Source organism: Hakea prostrata, chromosome 10, assembly GCF_041222555.1.
Source record: "Hakea prostrata isolate BN-2017 chromosome 10, UWA_Hpros_2, whole genome shotgun sequence".
NCBI lineage: Eukaryota > Viridiplantae > Streptophyta > Magnoliopsida > Proteales > Proteaceae > Hakea > Hakea prostrata.
The window spans coordinates 19,376,883-19,393,880 of NC_142609.1; the positions used below are offsets into that span (position 1 = coordinate 19,376,883).

Consider the following 16,998-nt stretch of genomic DNA (forward strand, 5'->3'; position numbering starts at 1 on the left):
GCTGAAGTTTCTCAAAAAGGTTTAGAAAGAAACACCGAAACTTCTCCTGTCCTTCTTGAGTCTGGATCTTCCAAGATTGTCGAGTCTTCTAGGCAGCCTCAAACTTCCGGGTCCGATGGTGGACCTGGCTCTGTTCCCTCCATTTATAATGAGGAAACCCTTCTTTCAGCTATCCAAGATTTTGATTTTCCTTTCTCTTATCAGGTTAGGGCTCCCCACCCTAATGAGAGGGTTGATTCAACCCTTTCGGGTGAATTTTCTCCCGTATATAGATGCACCGGAAAGCGGGGTTCGCTTTCCTTTTTAATCCTTTGTTCTCCGCAGCTCTGAATCATTGGAACATTTGTCCCGGAATGCTCCTCCCCAATAGCTGGCGTCTCATCGTCGGCTTCTTGAGTTTGTGTTTTGAACTTGGCATTACGCCATCTCTTTCTCTCTTTGTACATTTTCATGTTCTTTCTATCTCTCATCCTCCCGGATGGGTTTTTCTGTCCAAACGCAATAAGGCTGAACTTGATTGGAGGGGCAGCATCCTTGTCAAAGGAACTTGCCCTTCTAACCACAAAAGATGGCGCGAACGATACTTTTTCTGTCGAGCGCCTCCATCAAATCTTAACTTCCCAACCGCCTGGAGGAGGTGTACTTCTTCTTCCGAGAATAAATAAGGCCTTCCCTTATCCAGAGAAGACGAGGCGGCTGTCAGGAAGATCAAATCCATTCCATGGTATCAAGAGATACATGGACTTGAAGTGGAGAATAACTCCATTCTTCAGTACTGGGGCTTGGCTCATTCTAACCACCATCCTTTAATTTTACTGAAGTGATATGTCTTTAATTCTGACTCTTGTCATTCTTCTTTGCAGTGCCCCCAAGAATGAACCCTGAGAGCCTGCGGGTGAAGGCCGCTAGGGCCGTTGTGACAACCGAGCAACGATCACCCAGAGCCTTGACCGTAGATCAAGAGGCTTCTGTTCCCTCTCCCGACCCCTCTTATAGGGGTATCAGGAATATTAGGCCCGTGGCTAATGCTTCGGGAAAAGGGAAAAAACCGATGGTTGAGAGGTCCAATATCTCTTCCTCCGCCCGAACCAAAAGGAGGCATGACACAATTGATGCTTCCTCCAATAAAAAATCCAAAGCTTCAACGGATCGTGAGGAGGTCTTCACTCCCCAGTGGACCCTGAAGCTGACCGACAGGGTGACTCGGGATCCTGAGAAAGCTGCATAATGGAGCTCCCTCAGTCTTGCTCCTTCTGATCGCCAGGAATTTGAAGCCCTGGATGACACCTCCCTTGTTAGTCAATCTACAAGGTACCGGTCTTCTTGCTTACTTATTTTTTCATAATTTCTTATGACTTCTTTTGATATTTTCCGCCTTCCCAGGAATGCTGTGTTGAGCTTTTATCAACACATGGAAGCATTGAGCCGGGTTGGTCGCACCAGCTCCTTGCTGCAAACCTGTGAAGAGAATTTGGCCAAAGCCAATTCTGAAATAGACCAGCTGACTGTTGCTGCCGTGGAGCTGCAGAAAAAGCATGAGGAAGAAGTGATCTCCCTCAAGGAGGCCCTCGAAGCTTCGAAGATTCGTGCCGCTGCTGCCGAGCACGAGGCCAGGAAAGCAAAAGCAGCAACCACGTTGTTTGGTGACAGGCTTGAATTCAAAAGTAGTGAGCTCGAAGAACGTTTGAAGTTGGCGATCCCTAGCAAGCCCGAGCATATAAAGCCAGAGCTTCGGAAGGAGTGCGTTCGGAAATACCTGAACAGCGTACCTTTCTCCGAACTGCTAGGTATCTACAACATTCAAGCTTATCGCTTGGGGAAGAACGACGTTTGGGAGCGAATTCTCGGATCAATCCCTGCCTTCGACACTGCTCCCTTTCGTGAGGTGTGCCACAAAGAGGTCTTCGGGAAAGTTGGTATGGATCTCCCGGACTGGGCTCAGGAAGAAGATGATCCTTTTCCAGCTGACCCTCAATATGAGGCATACCTGGCTGACGAGCCGGCACTTCCAGAAGAGAAATCACAAGCCGAGTCTCAAGTTGCTGCTGTAGAGGACTCAGCCGATGCCATTTTTGAGGAAGGCTCTTCTCATGATCCTGAGAAAAGTCCTCCCGACCAGGGTCCTTCGGGCCACAATGAAGAAAAGGCTTAGGGAGTTATCTTTTTGTAAAGATTTACCCTCTATTTAATGAATAGACATTTCTTTTTCATGTTGGCCTTTATATTTCCCCGTCTCCTGCCGAAATCTTGCCTTGAATATCAAAGTATAAATGATAAAACTTATCACTTAACTTTACATTCCTCGCCGAATAATAATCTTGTAGAAATATTGTGAAGATGCGTTTCGGAAAGATGCATTAATCTTCCCCACTACTTCATTTATTGCAAAGTCCGCACGTTTCCCTTCTGCGAAGTTCAAACGTTTTCTTGCTTTTGTATACCATTCACTATTTCTAATGAATCGGAAATACATCCATTATTTTAATGGCGGTGCGACGATTGGAGGTATCTCTGCATCAGGTGCTCGTTTCCACATGTTTCCATGTGGCATCCCTCCGACCGTTGATCTTGCTTTCTGCAGATTTCGAAGCGTCATTTCGATCTAGGTCTTCGGTTGTCCATAGCCTTCAACCGTCGTCTTAATACCTGAGGCTATTTAAAGCCTTCGTGGGTACTCTCCATCTATCCTGCCATCTGCAAGTTAGATTTGCTAAAGTGCTAAAGCGACCTTTCGTCCTCCGGCCTGCTTCCATATTCCTCGTACTCCAACAATAGCTCTATCAACTTCTGAACAAGTGAGTTTCTTGATTACTCATCTCTTTCCCCACTTCCCCCCTGAGTAAACTGCACAGTAGTTATACTTGGGGTTTAGTTATTTGGTTTTGTCGGAAGTGATAAAAAACTAGGGTTTTCCCTCTTGTTGTCGTCGTTTTATTTCTGTACTGATACGGCTTGTTTGTTTGCATAGTGGTTCCCAAGATCAACTCGAACTTTATCAGAGCAAAATCTTGCAAGAAAATCGTTCCGTCGGTGGTGGTTGGGGCCAGTGAGGTGGTTTCAGCTAGTGAATCCTCCAAGCATAAGGCGATTGCTGCCGGTGAATCTTCAAGTCAGATTCCCACAGTTTCTATTGATGCCGTCCCTGCGCCTCCTTTGCCCGAAGTGATCGCTCGTCTTTCCCAGGAAGATCTTGATCACTACGTTGCCGATGGTGCTGCCGACGCCCTGCTGGTGAGACTGTTGGTGCACCCCCGAAAGAGACTCTTCGGGCATCTGAGGCAACTATGTTGGCGTCTGATGAAGGTGTGGTCCCAGCAGGTGCTGCTCTTATTTCCCATTCTAATGCTTGTTTGGCATCCTCCTCCTCTCCTTCCGAGTCGGAGGATTTTGCCACTAGGAAGGAACTTACTCGGGTTTCAAACCGACGCCTTGCAAAAGGAACTCACTCGGATTTTCATCCGATGCCTCAACTTAAGAAAGTCCAAAAAATTTCCATAAGTGTTGAAGGATCCACACGAATTTTCATCCGATGCCCTATAGTTGGATCTTGTTCTTGAATGTGGTGTATGATGCCCCCCAATCAAAAGATAGTTTGTTGAAAGCCAAAAATTGCATTGATTGAGTTGAAAATGATTACATCGCAAACAAAATTGAAATCATCATCAAGGATAAAACTTTTTGAGATGCCTAGCATTCCACGAACGATCCAACTCTTTCTGGGTGTTGATGTTCTTCAGCCTGTAAGCTCCTGAACCGACCGATTTCACAACCATATAAGGTCCTTCCCAGGAAGGGTCCAATTTTCTTTGGTGACGCGGGTCGGAAGCTAGGGTGTTTCTCAACACCAAATCTCCGGCTAAGTACCGATGATTCTTCACTCGAGTATTATAATGAGACGCTATCCTTCTTTGATAATGTTGAGTTTGTGCTATTGCCTTTGCCCGAACTTCGTCCAACAAATCAAGACTATCAAGCAGTCCTTGTTCATTTGCTTTTTCCTCGAACTCACGATCCTGTAATGTCCCCGCCATTATCTCCACTGGTGCCAATGCTTCGGATCCATATGCCAACTTGAATGGAGTTTCTCCTGTGGGTGTTCGAACCATAGTTCTATAAGCCCACAGTACATTATGAAGTTCTTCGACCCAAGAAGCTTTGTCAGCTTCGAGTCTTCTCTTTATTCCTTCCAATAGCGTTCGGTTAGTAACCTCTACCTGTCCATTGCTTTGGGGGTATGCCACTGAGGACATACGATGCTCGATCATATATGTTCCACAGAATTGCTCAAATTGTGGACAGTCGAACTGAGTACCATGGTCAGTGACGATAATCTTTGAAATCCCAAAGCGATATATGATTGATTCAAGCACGAATTTCTCCACTTTTTTCTTAGTAATTGCAGCCAGTGCACTGGCTTCTACCCATTTTGTGAAGTAATCAATTGCTACTATCAGATACTCCCGTCCGCCTGATGCCTTGGTGAATTTTCCCATGATATCAATTCCCCACATCGCAAAGGGAATGGGATTTAGAATTGAAGTCATAGTTTCCGCCGGGCGCTTCGATACTGTAGCATGAATTTGACAGTTACCACATCGACGAACGTATTCCATAGCAGCCTCTTGGACCTTAGGCCAATATAACCCAAGTCTCAGAATTTTGTGAGCCAGGGCTCGTCCACCCATCTGAGCTCCACAAATTCCTTCATGAACCGCATCCAAAGCTGATTTTGCTCCTTTGGGGCCTATACATCTCATAAGGGGTCCAGCATAAGATCTTTTGTATAGTCTCCCATTATGAATGATAAATCTAGTTGATCGAATCTTGATCAACCTTGCCTCTATTGGATCCTCAGGTAATTTGTCATCCCTTAAATACTTGATTATCGGATCCATCCAAAGAACGTTCGCTTCAATATAAGAAATTTCTTTCTCATGATAACTTGGAAAAGTTATCTCTTCAATGTAGACCGAAGGGTCTAGATTCTTTTCTTTGGCATTGGCTAGTCGGGATAGCTCATCTCGCCATCGAATTTTCATTCCTCGAAATCTGAGATATCTTCAAATTCTGAAATTGGTTTTGAAATGCGTGCACTATCTCTTGATATTTCTGCAAGCGTGGTTCTTTAATACCATACTCCCCCTGGACTTGGTTACTATAAGTTGAGAGTCACTATAAATAGTAACATCTGCAATAGATAATGCTTTTGACAACCGAAGTCCCGCTATCGAGCCTCATATTCTCGCTTCGTTATTACTTGCTTCAAATGCAAATCTCAAAGCATATCGAATAATAAATCCTGCTGGACTTTTTAATAGAATTCCAGCTCCCGCTCCATCTTTATTACTCGAACCATCCACATATACCTCCCAAGTGGTTGGTATAATGGGATCCTCAATGGTGGGTTCCACCAGTGCAGTAGTTTCTACTACAAAGTCAGCTAATGCCCGAGCCTTGATTGCGCTTCTGGGCTTAAAGCTCACTTGGAACTCGCTGAGTTCAACCGACCAGGACACCATCCTTCCAGACAAATCAGGTTTGTTAAGAACTTTACTAAGAGGAAAAGTTGTAAATACCTCAATTGGACGAGCCTGAAAATACCGCCTTAGCTTCCTGGCGGCCATCATGAGAGCCAGAGCCTGCTTCTCAATCTGTGAATATCTTGTCTCCGCATCTAGCAACACGTGGCTTACATAGTAAATCGGCCACCGTTTTTTATCTTTTTCACGAACAAGTACCGCACCGATCAAAAGGGATGTCGCTAGATATAGCTGTAAAATTTCCCCCTTCTCCGGTCCGGGACAGATCGGTGGTTGTCCAAGTGCTTCTTTTAATTCCTCGAAAGCTTTCCGGCACTTTTCAGTCCATTTCGCTTCCTTACTGCCCTTCAGGTCTTTAAGTGCCTTGAAGAAAGGCAAATATTTTTCTCCAGACTTGGAGATGAATCGATTTAAAGCAGCAACTCTCCCTGTTAAACACTGCACATCCCGAACACTTTTGGGAGTCTCCATATCAATCGAGCTTGTATTTTGGTAGGATTAGCCTCAATTCCCTCTCGTGATACCATGAAGCCCAAAAATTTGCCCGAGGAGACTCCAAAGGCACATTTTTCTGGGTTTAGCTTCATTTGATATTTCCGCAAGATCGAGAATACCTCAGTCAAATCTATAATATGATTTGCTTTTGTAAAGCTTTTCACTAGCATGTCGTCAACATAACCTTCAACATTCTTTCCTATCAGCTCTTTGAAAATCTTGTTGACGGCCCTCTGATATGTTGCTCCCGCATTCTTCAGGCCAAAAGGCATGACCTTGTAATAATAGCTTTCACGATCAGTCATGAAAGCCGTATACTTCTCATCCTCCTTATTCATAAGGATCTGATTATACCCTGAGTAGGCATCCATGAAACTTAAAGTTTCATATCCTGTAGTCGCATCTATCAAGAGGTCAATTCGAGGCAACGGGTAGCAATCTTTTGGGCAAGCTTTGTTAAGATCTGTGTAGTCCGTACACATCCTCCACTTCCCATTCGCCTTTTTTACCATTACCACGTTGGCCAACCAAGTTGGGCACTCAATTGGTTCTATGAAACCAGAATTCTTAAGTTTTTCAACTTCGCTTCAACAGCTTCATATTTTTCAATGGAGAAATTTCTTCTTTTCTGTATCACTGGTTTCGCCTTAGGATCTATCCAGAGTTTGTGCTCTGCAATGGCCCGATCGATTCCGGGCATGTCCTCAGCAGACCATGCAAATACATCTTTATTCTGTTGAAGAAATAACTTCAACTCATCTTTAAATTTTTCCAGCTGTTCAGACCCGATATAAGTAATCTTTTTCTCATCCTCGGTACACAGCTGAATTTGTTCCAGCTTCTCCACTGGTTCGGGTCTTTGCATCTCTGTCTCTTCCCGATCATCTCGAACTTCTATGGGCAGGGCGTTACCTTCCTCGGGCCCTCCTTGTCTTTTAAATAGGCAACGTAACACCGCCGAGAGATCTTCCGGTCGAGGAGACTTGACCAATTCCCATATCAGTCGGGAATTTTACTGTGTGCTTTGTCGAAACAATAGCACCTATCTTGGATAAAGATGGTCGCCCGAGGATCATATTATAAGCTGGCAGTTCCCGAACCACCAAAAAATTGATTCGGACCGTTGTTTCCTTAGGAAAGCTTCCAATGGATAAATCCAACTGGACCGATCCTTCAGCCACTGCAGATGACCCTGCGAAACCATATAGATCCACCTTCAATTTTTGATACACTTCGTAGGAAATTAGGTCACCGTGCAGCTCGTATCAATCAAAACTCTATGCACTTCCCGTCGTGCAATCTCTACCTTGATGACTATAGCATCATCATGAGGTAAACAAACATCTCTTTCGTCTTCCTCACTAAAGGTGATAGAATCTTCACCATTCAGCTTCTTCCGCTTCTCGCTCTCCGGTTCCAACAAATTTGGATTTTGTTTTCAGACTCCGGAGTGATTCGGGCTCTGGTCCCCCGAAGATGGTAAGGATTGGTGACCGAGTAGCTTCAATCACCTCCTTGCCCTTCTTAGACTTCAGGGCCTCCCTTGATCGTTCCGAACTAACCGAACGATCCCTTTTAGGAGCAGCCGCACGTGGCTCACGTGGCTCCTCCCTTCTTCTGCTAACGAAACTGGACAGATGTGCCTGAGATATTAATCTCTCAATATCCGCCTTCAGATGACGACAGTCATTAGTATAATGACCATAGTCCTTGTGGAATCGGCAATACTTTTCTCGATCCTGCTGCTCTCCGGGTTTCAAAAGAATTTTAGGCGGCCACTTTAAAATATTTTTTCTTTTGAGGATATTTAAAATATCAGCCCGAGGAGCATTCAATGGAGTGTATCAGGAGGAGGATTACGTCCTCCCTGGCCACCATCAACCTCGATAGGATTTTGGCTTTCCTGGGGAATATCTGGATTATTCACTCCAGGGATCTGAACACCAGAATTGCGTTGTGCAGCGGCTGCTACGGCTGCTGATCTAGTCACCATGGCTTTTCAAGTTGTTTCCCACAGACGGCGCCAATTGATGCATCCAAAATCTGCTCAGCCCTTTAAATATCCTCGTGATGACCTGCAAAACGAAAGCGTCAGATGTGGCCCGACCGCTGGGGTCGGGAGTCCACCTCCGAAGGCTAGGTCAGTTGATGAACTTAATCACAAACGGCTCTGCTAGAAGCACAGAGCTAAGGAATGAAGAACTGGGAAAGGTGATCTAGATAGCAGATCGCTGATAGTTTTGGTCTATCAGTATGTATCTAAACCTGAGTCTCAGATAGTATTCTTTTTTCTGATCTCCTCACCTTGTATGGTAGTGAGGTTTATATAGAGTGTACCTTCGAATCTCCTTCGTTGGATGCACTTGAGCCTTCTTCGGGTAGTCGTTGGATCTTAACAGTTAGATCCGTTGAGCAATAGACTTCTACTAGTTTGGACTAGTAGAGGACTCCTGAGATAACCTTTAGGTTATGTGATGATTATCCCTTCGCTAATGATTATCCGCAGCCGTCAATTCGAGTCTGCTATCATTAGGGTGATTACCCTAATCCATAAGTAGGATTAGGGCACGCTTGCAGCCGTATAAGCTTTCTTCTTCAGCAAGCCATCTTCTGGATCCGGTTCGCTCGGGAGCGAGTCGGTTCTCTCCGTCTCGACCGGGGTCGAGGGTCGGACCAGGTATGAACCCGGTCTGATCATAATCTCTCCGTATCACTAGCAAAGCAGGTATTTTGTTCGCCTTCTGTGAGATCCTGTCTTTCGCCTTTTTATTTTCTATTCTTGATAAAGAGTAATCACATGCCATCTGTGTATATTGATGTCGTAAATGGCTTCTTCCACTGTTTGAGTTTTAATCAAAGGGTATAAGTTTGTAAATTTGAATTCTTAAGACCCTTCAATATAAAATAAAAAGGTTAAAATTACAATTATAATTTGTCTTTTTAATATAAACTATTAGATCGAAATGACATAAATGGTACAATCTTGACCATTGCACCATAAGGGTATTTTGGTCATCAAATTATGATTTGTCCTTAAATAGTCATTTTTAGAAACCTCAAGGGAGCCATATGCAAAGAGAATTTTTTTTTCGGACTAAAAGTGACCTGGACCAAACCTCAAGGGGTCCAGATGAAAATTACCCAAAAAATATATATCAATATGTATCATAAGGCTATATTCAATATGGATCCACGCTTATCAGCTAACATCGTATGGTTTTCGTAGGATACTTTAAATATGCTAAAATGGAGTAATGAAAATGAAATGGAAAATTATAGTAATTAATATGCCAAGAATTACAGCTTTAGTACATTAATGGTATATTTTTTATGCTTTCCTTCTATGAATTAATTTAGTAGAATCTAATGTCTCCCTTCTTTCTCAATGTTCCTCCATATAGTTTGATTTTCAACCAAACTCTGATCTCTTAACCGAGGAAGAAGGAGAACAAAATGGCCTCAGAGTACCAGAAGTAGTTCCTAGTCCAGAAAAAGACTGCAAAGATCTTGAAGAAGCTTTTGGAGGTTTATTTTCTCTTTTCCTCCTTTCCAGTTCTCTTTCTTTTATTCTACTGGGTACAAATCATGTTTCTGTTAGAGTTAACGATCGACTGTTTGTTGTTTCCACCCTGAACCATGAAATGTAGTGTCTAGGACAGATTCAAAGAAGATCATAAAGATCTTGGGTTGCAGAAATGCCAACCAGCGCAACAAAATCAGAGAGACTTATCAGCATCTTCAAAAGAAGTCGCTCATCGATGTTCTCAATTCCAAGCTCCCTCATGACTACTTGGTTTATTCTGATTTTAAGGTTCGTCAGAGGAAACTATGTTCTTTTTTCCTGTTTGTTTCAGTAGGCATTAGCAAATTGCTGATGATAACCCAAATGGGTTCTTCTTCTTCTGTTTGTAATTAAACCGACTTAAAGTAGGACATCTTGGCTGCCTGTGCTCGAATTTAACACAAACATTGTAATACTTACAAATAGAATGCAGTGATTTTGTGGATGCTGGATCCCTCTGAAAGGGATGCAAAATTGGCCAATAAAAGCTTGAAGAATGAGAAAGGTGTTCATCATCACCAAGTGATCATAGAGATTGCCTGTGCATCAACTCCACAACATTTGATGGCTGTTAGGCAAGCATATTGTTCCCTCTTTGATTGCTCCATTGAAGAAGACATCATAGCCAATGTGTCCTTCTTGCCTCTCAGAAAGGTAATCCAAGCCCATCAGAAACCCAAAGCTATACAAAGACTCCAGGTCTTCCCAGCTAAGTTCTATGGAATAATATTGCCTAGATTAACTTAAGTTCCCTTTTGAACAATCCAGTTTCAATATATTCTGCTAGTACTTTGGCTGAGCTTGATGAGTCTAACTGGGTTATTTCATGTGGCTCTTGCAGTTACTTCTGCTCTTAGTGAGTTCCTATAGGTATGACAGAAAACTGGTGGATAGAGATCTTGCAAATTCAGATTCTGCTGTGCTTCATGTTGCTATTCAGAATGAGTTCTATCATGATGAAGTGCTATTGATGCTCAGTACCAGAAATATGTATCAACTCAAAGCAACCTTTGAATGTTACAAACAAAACTATGGGAGCTCCATTCTCCAGGTATGCCATTCAGTATCAACAGCCATCTTATCTGCTGTTGCCTTCTAAGATTTTCACTAACAGCTCTATAAATCCATTCATTAACAGGATATAGAGAGCACTGGTACTGGTGATTTTAAGTCCATTTTAAGATTGGCAATTTTGTGTATGGACACTCCTGAGAAACACTTTGCTGAGGCAAGCATATGAAAATTAATTTCCTTTACATTCCTTGATTATCCGTTTATTAAGCTTATCTAAATAGTTTGTTATGAATTATTGGTAGGTGGTGGGAAAATCGATTGAAGGAATTGGAACTGATGAGGATTCATTAACTAGAGCTATCGTATGCCGGGCTGAAATAGATATGATGAAGATCAGAGCAGAGTACTTCAACACCTACAAACACAACCTTGACAATGCAGTCTTTGATGATACATCAGGAGACTACAAGGATTTCTTAGTTACTTTGCTTGGAGGAAAGATTAGAACCAAAACTAGAACACTAATGTGTCTATATTGTGGATAAAATGCAGTTAGCAATTCTGATGCTAGCTAGCTCATGAACCTGTTATAACAATTTCCTGTACAAGAGTTTGAATCATCAATATTCAGTAAGTCTTTTTCCTGTAACATGCATAACGTTCCTACGGTCAATGATGAAACCAAATAGAATAGTTTAACCCTCCGATAATGGTGGGTGTCGAATCCACCAAAAATAATCCTTCTCTGATTGAATCTACAAAGATTGGTGAAGATATATTCTTTAGGAAAATTATGGGGTGTTTTGTATTGAGATACCAAAGAATGAATCAAAGGGCAATTTAACCAACAAGAAAAATTCAGGAGAAAACCAATATGGTAAAACTTCCAATCAAAAAGTAATTTCAATCCTAATTCATTTAATTGATCATTGACTCAAAAGATAGATGAATTGTTGGGGTAATTGTATTACAAATTCTTCAAACACACAAAAATGAAATTGCAATACAATTGAGAGATGAAGATCTTTAGCCAATCTGGAGAGTTTGAAGTTGCAACCGAACGAACCACCGATCGATGAGATTGAGTCACACCTTGAGTGCTGTCTTTAACGTAATTGATGCACCCTACTACCAAGGGTTCTTCGCACCACCACCTCCAAGATAAAGCAACCTCCAACTAGAAGATAAGGTAGTTCTTCTAGTCCCTTCAAAGAGCCAAAAGCTAGAGCACAACACATAGACAAATTCAAAGAAAGAAATTAACTTTGTAACACAAATTATGCAAGTGTGAGGAGTGTCTCAATTGCACACCACATGCAAGGAAAAGTTGGGTTTATATAGGCCCAAACCTCACCTTACACCCCTTAGGATTCTTAGGCAATGAATTGGATTTAATCCATTCAATAACCTTAACCCATGGCCATGAATGGTCATGAAGTTGAAATGAGAATTGATGGTCAAGAGTTATAATTGAAGTAAATTCCACCTTTCAAATAACTCCACCACACCACCATGATCAAGACCTTTAAGACCCATGACCAATGTCATGAAGAGCCTCATAACCAAGGTCATAAAAGGCCTCCTTTACTCATAGTGCCTCATTACCACCTTTACCTCATGGGTCCCACACACTAACAAAATAATTAAATAAAAGAAATGCAAAAACTAATTTTGAAACTTAATATAGATTTTTAATAAAAAAACCTAACATGAATACTTTTATTTTCGCGTAAATTGATTATAGTCATCAAGAGTCAGTCCTCTATCTACCAATATTTTCCTACCTTCTCAATAACTTTCAGATCAGTCCTGTAAGTTATGTCTATCAATTGCATTAAGTACCAAAGACCCAATCACTAGTTAGTAAATCCGAAATGTCTTCTTTATTTAAATTAGAATATATACTTTCATATTAAACGCTCTAGGGTATTGATTACCTTTCGATGATATTTGTCATTTAAATAGATCAATCCATAGATAATCATTCTTATTGACTAATTGCTGAAATCAATCATCAAACAATAAGCCTTCTTGCCTAACAGTTAATCCAATAATATGATGAAGCATAGGCAATATATAAATATCAAGAATCTAATAAAGGAATTAGTTACCCCGAGTCTCGAGAATGCTGGAAATAAAACCTCAATTAATCTCGATTGAAAAGAACGAAATTAGCTAGACATAGAAAAGAAGAACAAGAAATGAAAAGTGAAAAACAAATTGTTTGCCCTCTCTTCCTCCCTTAGAGTAGTTGTCTCCTCTTGTTGTGATGTGTGATGTTCATTCTCCTAAATTGTCATCCTTCGTATAGATTTTACCAATTTTGCCTCCTTGCTAATACAGTTGTTTCCAATTCAGTTGCTTTCCAATTAAAATGTTTTTATTCTTCTCCCTTGCCTATTCAGTTATTTCTATTCTTCTCCTTGCCAAGGCAGTTGATTCCAATTCAGTTGCTTTCTAATTCAGCTACTTCTATTATTTCTCCTTGCCTATTCAGTTGTTTCCATTTTTCCTAAGGTATTAAATCCCAAGTGAGAAGGAAATCGTCAGTTATATGTGAGTACAAAGAAATAATTATCTCACAATCTCCATCTTTTATTTACATCCAACATTAATTAGGGATATAAGTTGCAAATAAGAAGGTTCATTGAATGTAGACTCTTTATGAAAATCATCCAGATTGGCGCTCAATCAAATCCTCTAGTTTTAAGTGTAGTTGTTTGATTTGGTTTAGTCCTCCTTTGATCCAAAGGCTCTAACCACTCTTTTTCTTAATTTTAGATCCCAATGCTCCAATCTATCTACAAAGTACAAAAATAATAAAAATTCATATAAACAAGCAACTAAATACATTAAAATACACAAGGAATTGACATTATATATATGTAATTAAACGTCTTACTAAATAACAATGTTTATATATATATATATATATATATATATATATATATATATATATATATATATATATATATATATATATATATATATATATATATATATATATATATATATATGTATATATATATATATTTATATATATATATTTTTTTTTTTTTTTTTTTATTTTTTTTATTAAACGTCTTACTAAATAACAATGTGTTTGTTCCTTGGGGAATCCGAAAGGAACTTTGAATAACGAAGCTAGCTTAAGACATAATTTGGCTTTCCAAATCACATCAAAGGAGTGAGACTTGGGGGACTATTAGAGAAGCTTACGTTTGAACTACAATGGGAATACAGGCACCAAAGACCAAATCTAGCAAAGGAAAGCTTAAGAGGGCTTTGATTTTGGTTCGTAACCTTCTTATTTATTTACACTAAATTCACAGATTTGTATTAGGAGAATATGAACGCATTTGAAAATTAATCAAATTTAAATATAATAATCCCATAAACCAATTTATTTACCTAGCTCCGTTGTGTAATAACCCCCATGGTCTTAACTCGAAACCCGAATTGCAGGTCCGAGTACCCAAGCCTCTAGTTGGAAGAAGTTGTGGGCCATCCGAATTGAAGCCAATGTTTTGACCCAAGAGCCCATGGATCTAGATGAAGATGGTGAAGAACCCGCCTTATTAGGAACCAAAAGAAGAACCAATCCGAACCCGGATGATTAGGCTAGTGGATATCAAGTGCAAAAGAGTCAACTTTGCAAGGTTGTCATGAGCAAGCTAAGAGTCTTCCACATGATGTTTAAGTTTGCGGTAGTATTAGGGATCATCCAGGAGTGCAAGCCACCCAAGTACTGAAAAAGTACTGAAAAGTACTAGTGGCGGTTGCTTGAGGCGATTGATTGGCCAAGCAATCGCCACCCTAGGCCGTCGCTTGGAACAAGATAGGTTGTTTTGCCTGTTTGCCCCCCCGACACCTATTTAAGAACCTTAAACCCTATTTTTGCATTATTTTAAGGGAATATCACTTACCTTCCCTCTTAGTTGGACAAACAACACTTACACCACGGAATGACACATGAGGATTTCTATAAAGTGTCATTAGTTGCCACACTACCATATTGCATCCATTTTCAAGAAGTTAAGAGTATTTGTGACCATGGGTGTTGCATAAAAGATGCAATCACCGCCATAATTCGGTACTTAAGGCTCTACGTGAAGGGATTGAGCTCTAGGATTATCCTCGGACCAATATAAAGTTGTGCACATAAAGGTCAAAATGTTTTCAACGTATCTTTTTCAAATGTTTTCTTAAAACAAATGAGATGTTTTGTTTTACTCGACTGTGTCACAATCAATATAGCCCAAGTGAGAGAATGTTAGAATATTAATTGAATATTCCACATAAGGTGGGCTTCATTGATTGTGTTACACTTTGATTTGGTTTCTTATTGGTCCGATATGATATGGGTAATATATGGTTACTAGAACTCTTTTATGGATCAGCTAGTGTGGGCAAATGAAAATATCACTTACCTCCCCTCTTACCTAGCAAACATATCAAACACCTCCCCTCTGTTAACTTTCTTGGTTAAATTTAACTTTTATCGTTAAATATTTTTTTAAACCCCAAACTACCCTTGGCTAAAGATATTTTTTATTTTAAACCCTAAATTACCATAATCACCCTAGAAATTAAAATACTAAATTACCCTCAATTAAAATAATTGTGAAAAATCAAAACACCATAGTTAATTATCTTTAATTATTAAAAGCCCAATGTACGCTTTTTTTTTTAAAAAAAATCATCAAACAATTAAAAAAAACACGTACTACTAACACGTTCTAGTTTGGGGTTTTAACTATCGTGTTTTGGATTTTAATAATTATTTTAATTGGGGGTAATTAATATTTCAACTATTAGGGTGATTACGGTAATTTAGGGTCTAAAATAAAAAATATATATATTTTAAGTCAAGTGTAGTTTGGGGTTTTAGAAAAATATTTAACGGTAAATATTAAATTTAACCGAGAAAGTTAATATAGGGGAGGTGTTTGATATATTTGCTAGGTAAGAGGGGAGGTAAATGATATTATCCAACTAAGAGGGGGTGTAAGTGCTATTTGTCCAACTAAGAGGGGAGGTAAGTGATATTTACCTTTATTTTAATGTTGTAGATTGTTGGGGACAAATGCAACATCAAAGAACACATGTTGGAGAGGAAGACGTCATTTAGTAAAGAATCTCGTGGAGACTTTGTTAACTTTTGGATCCTAGAAGAAGGTAAGCTAACTACTTTCCTATTCTATTAATTTTCTTCTCTTAAGAGAGTGGTTTTCTTATAAATCTTTGTTGGAAGATGATTGGAGAAGGAGAATAATATTCTCTTCTCGTTCCGGATCAAATCGTTGGGAGAATATATCTCATATCTATTTTAATGGTGGTTACTTTTAGAGAGAGACATTAATGTTTAAATCTATGTTGTATTTAGTTCTTTTGTTTTTCGTGCAAATTGATTATAATCATCAACCAATATTTTCCTACCTTCTCAACAACTTTCATATCAGTCCTATAAGTTATGTCTATCAATTGCATCAAGTACCAAAGACCCAATCACTAGCCAGTAAATCCGAAATGTCTTGTTTATTTAAATTAGAATATATACTTTCATATTAAATGCTCAAGGGGATTGATTATCTTTCGATGATATTTGTCATTTAAATAGATCAATCAATAGATAATCATTCTAATTAACTCATTGCTGAAATCAATCATCAAACAATAAGCCTTCTTGTCTAACAGTTAATACAATAATATGATGAAGCATAGACAATATATAAATATCAAGAATCTAATAAATGAATTAGTTACCCTGAGTCTCAGAATGCTGGAAATAAAACCTCAATTAATCTCGATTGAAAAGAACGAAATTAGCTAGACATAGAAAAGAAGAACAAGAAATGAAAAGTGAAAAACAAAATTGTTTGCCCTCTCTTCCTCCCTTAGAGTAGTTGTCTCCTCTTGTTGTGATGTGTGATGTTCATTCTCCTAAATTGTCATCCTTCATATAGATTTTACCAATTTTGCCTCCTTGCTAATATAGTTGTTTCCAATTCAGTTGCTTTCCAATTATAATGTTTTCATTCTTCTCCCTTGCCTATTCAGTTTATTTCTATTCTTCTCCTTGCCAAGGCAGTTGATTCCAATTCAGTTGCTTTCTAATTCAGCTACTTCTATTCTTTCTCCTTGCCTATTTAGTTGTTTCCATTTTTCCTTAGGTGTTAAATCCCAAGAGAGAAGGAAATCGTCGGTTCTATGTGAATACAAAGAAATAATTATCTTACAATCTCCATCTTTTATTTACATCCACCATTAATTAGGGTATAAGTTGCAAATAAGAAGGTTCAATGAATGGAGACTCTTTATGAAAATCCTCCAGATTGGCGCTCAATCAAATCCTCTAGTTTTAAGTCTAGTTGTTTGATTTGGTTT

The 16,998-nt window shown here is 39.6% G+C and overlaps 1 protein-coding gene across 1 annotated transcript; it reads left to right on the top strand.

The window, feature by feature from the left end:
* The first annotated feature begins 8,860 nt into the window (after window positions 1–8,860).
* Window positions 8,861–11,156, top strand: LOC149002248 (annexin D3-like). The gene is made up of 7 exons (XM_089138675.1): window positions 8,861–8,875; window positions 9,437–9,560; window positions 9,683–9,846; window positions 10,024–10,251; window positions 10,439–10,648; window positions 10,736–10,825; window positions 10,914–11,156. The coding sequence occupies exons 1-7, from the start codon at window positions 8,861–8,863 to the stop codon at window positions 11,154–11,156; spliced, it is 1,074 nt and encodes a 357-aa protein (XP_088994801.1).
* The last annotated feature ends 5,842 nt before the right edge of the window (window positions 11,157–16,998 follow it).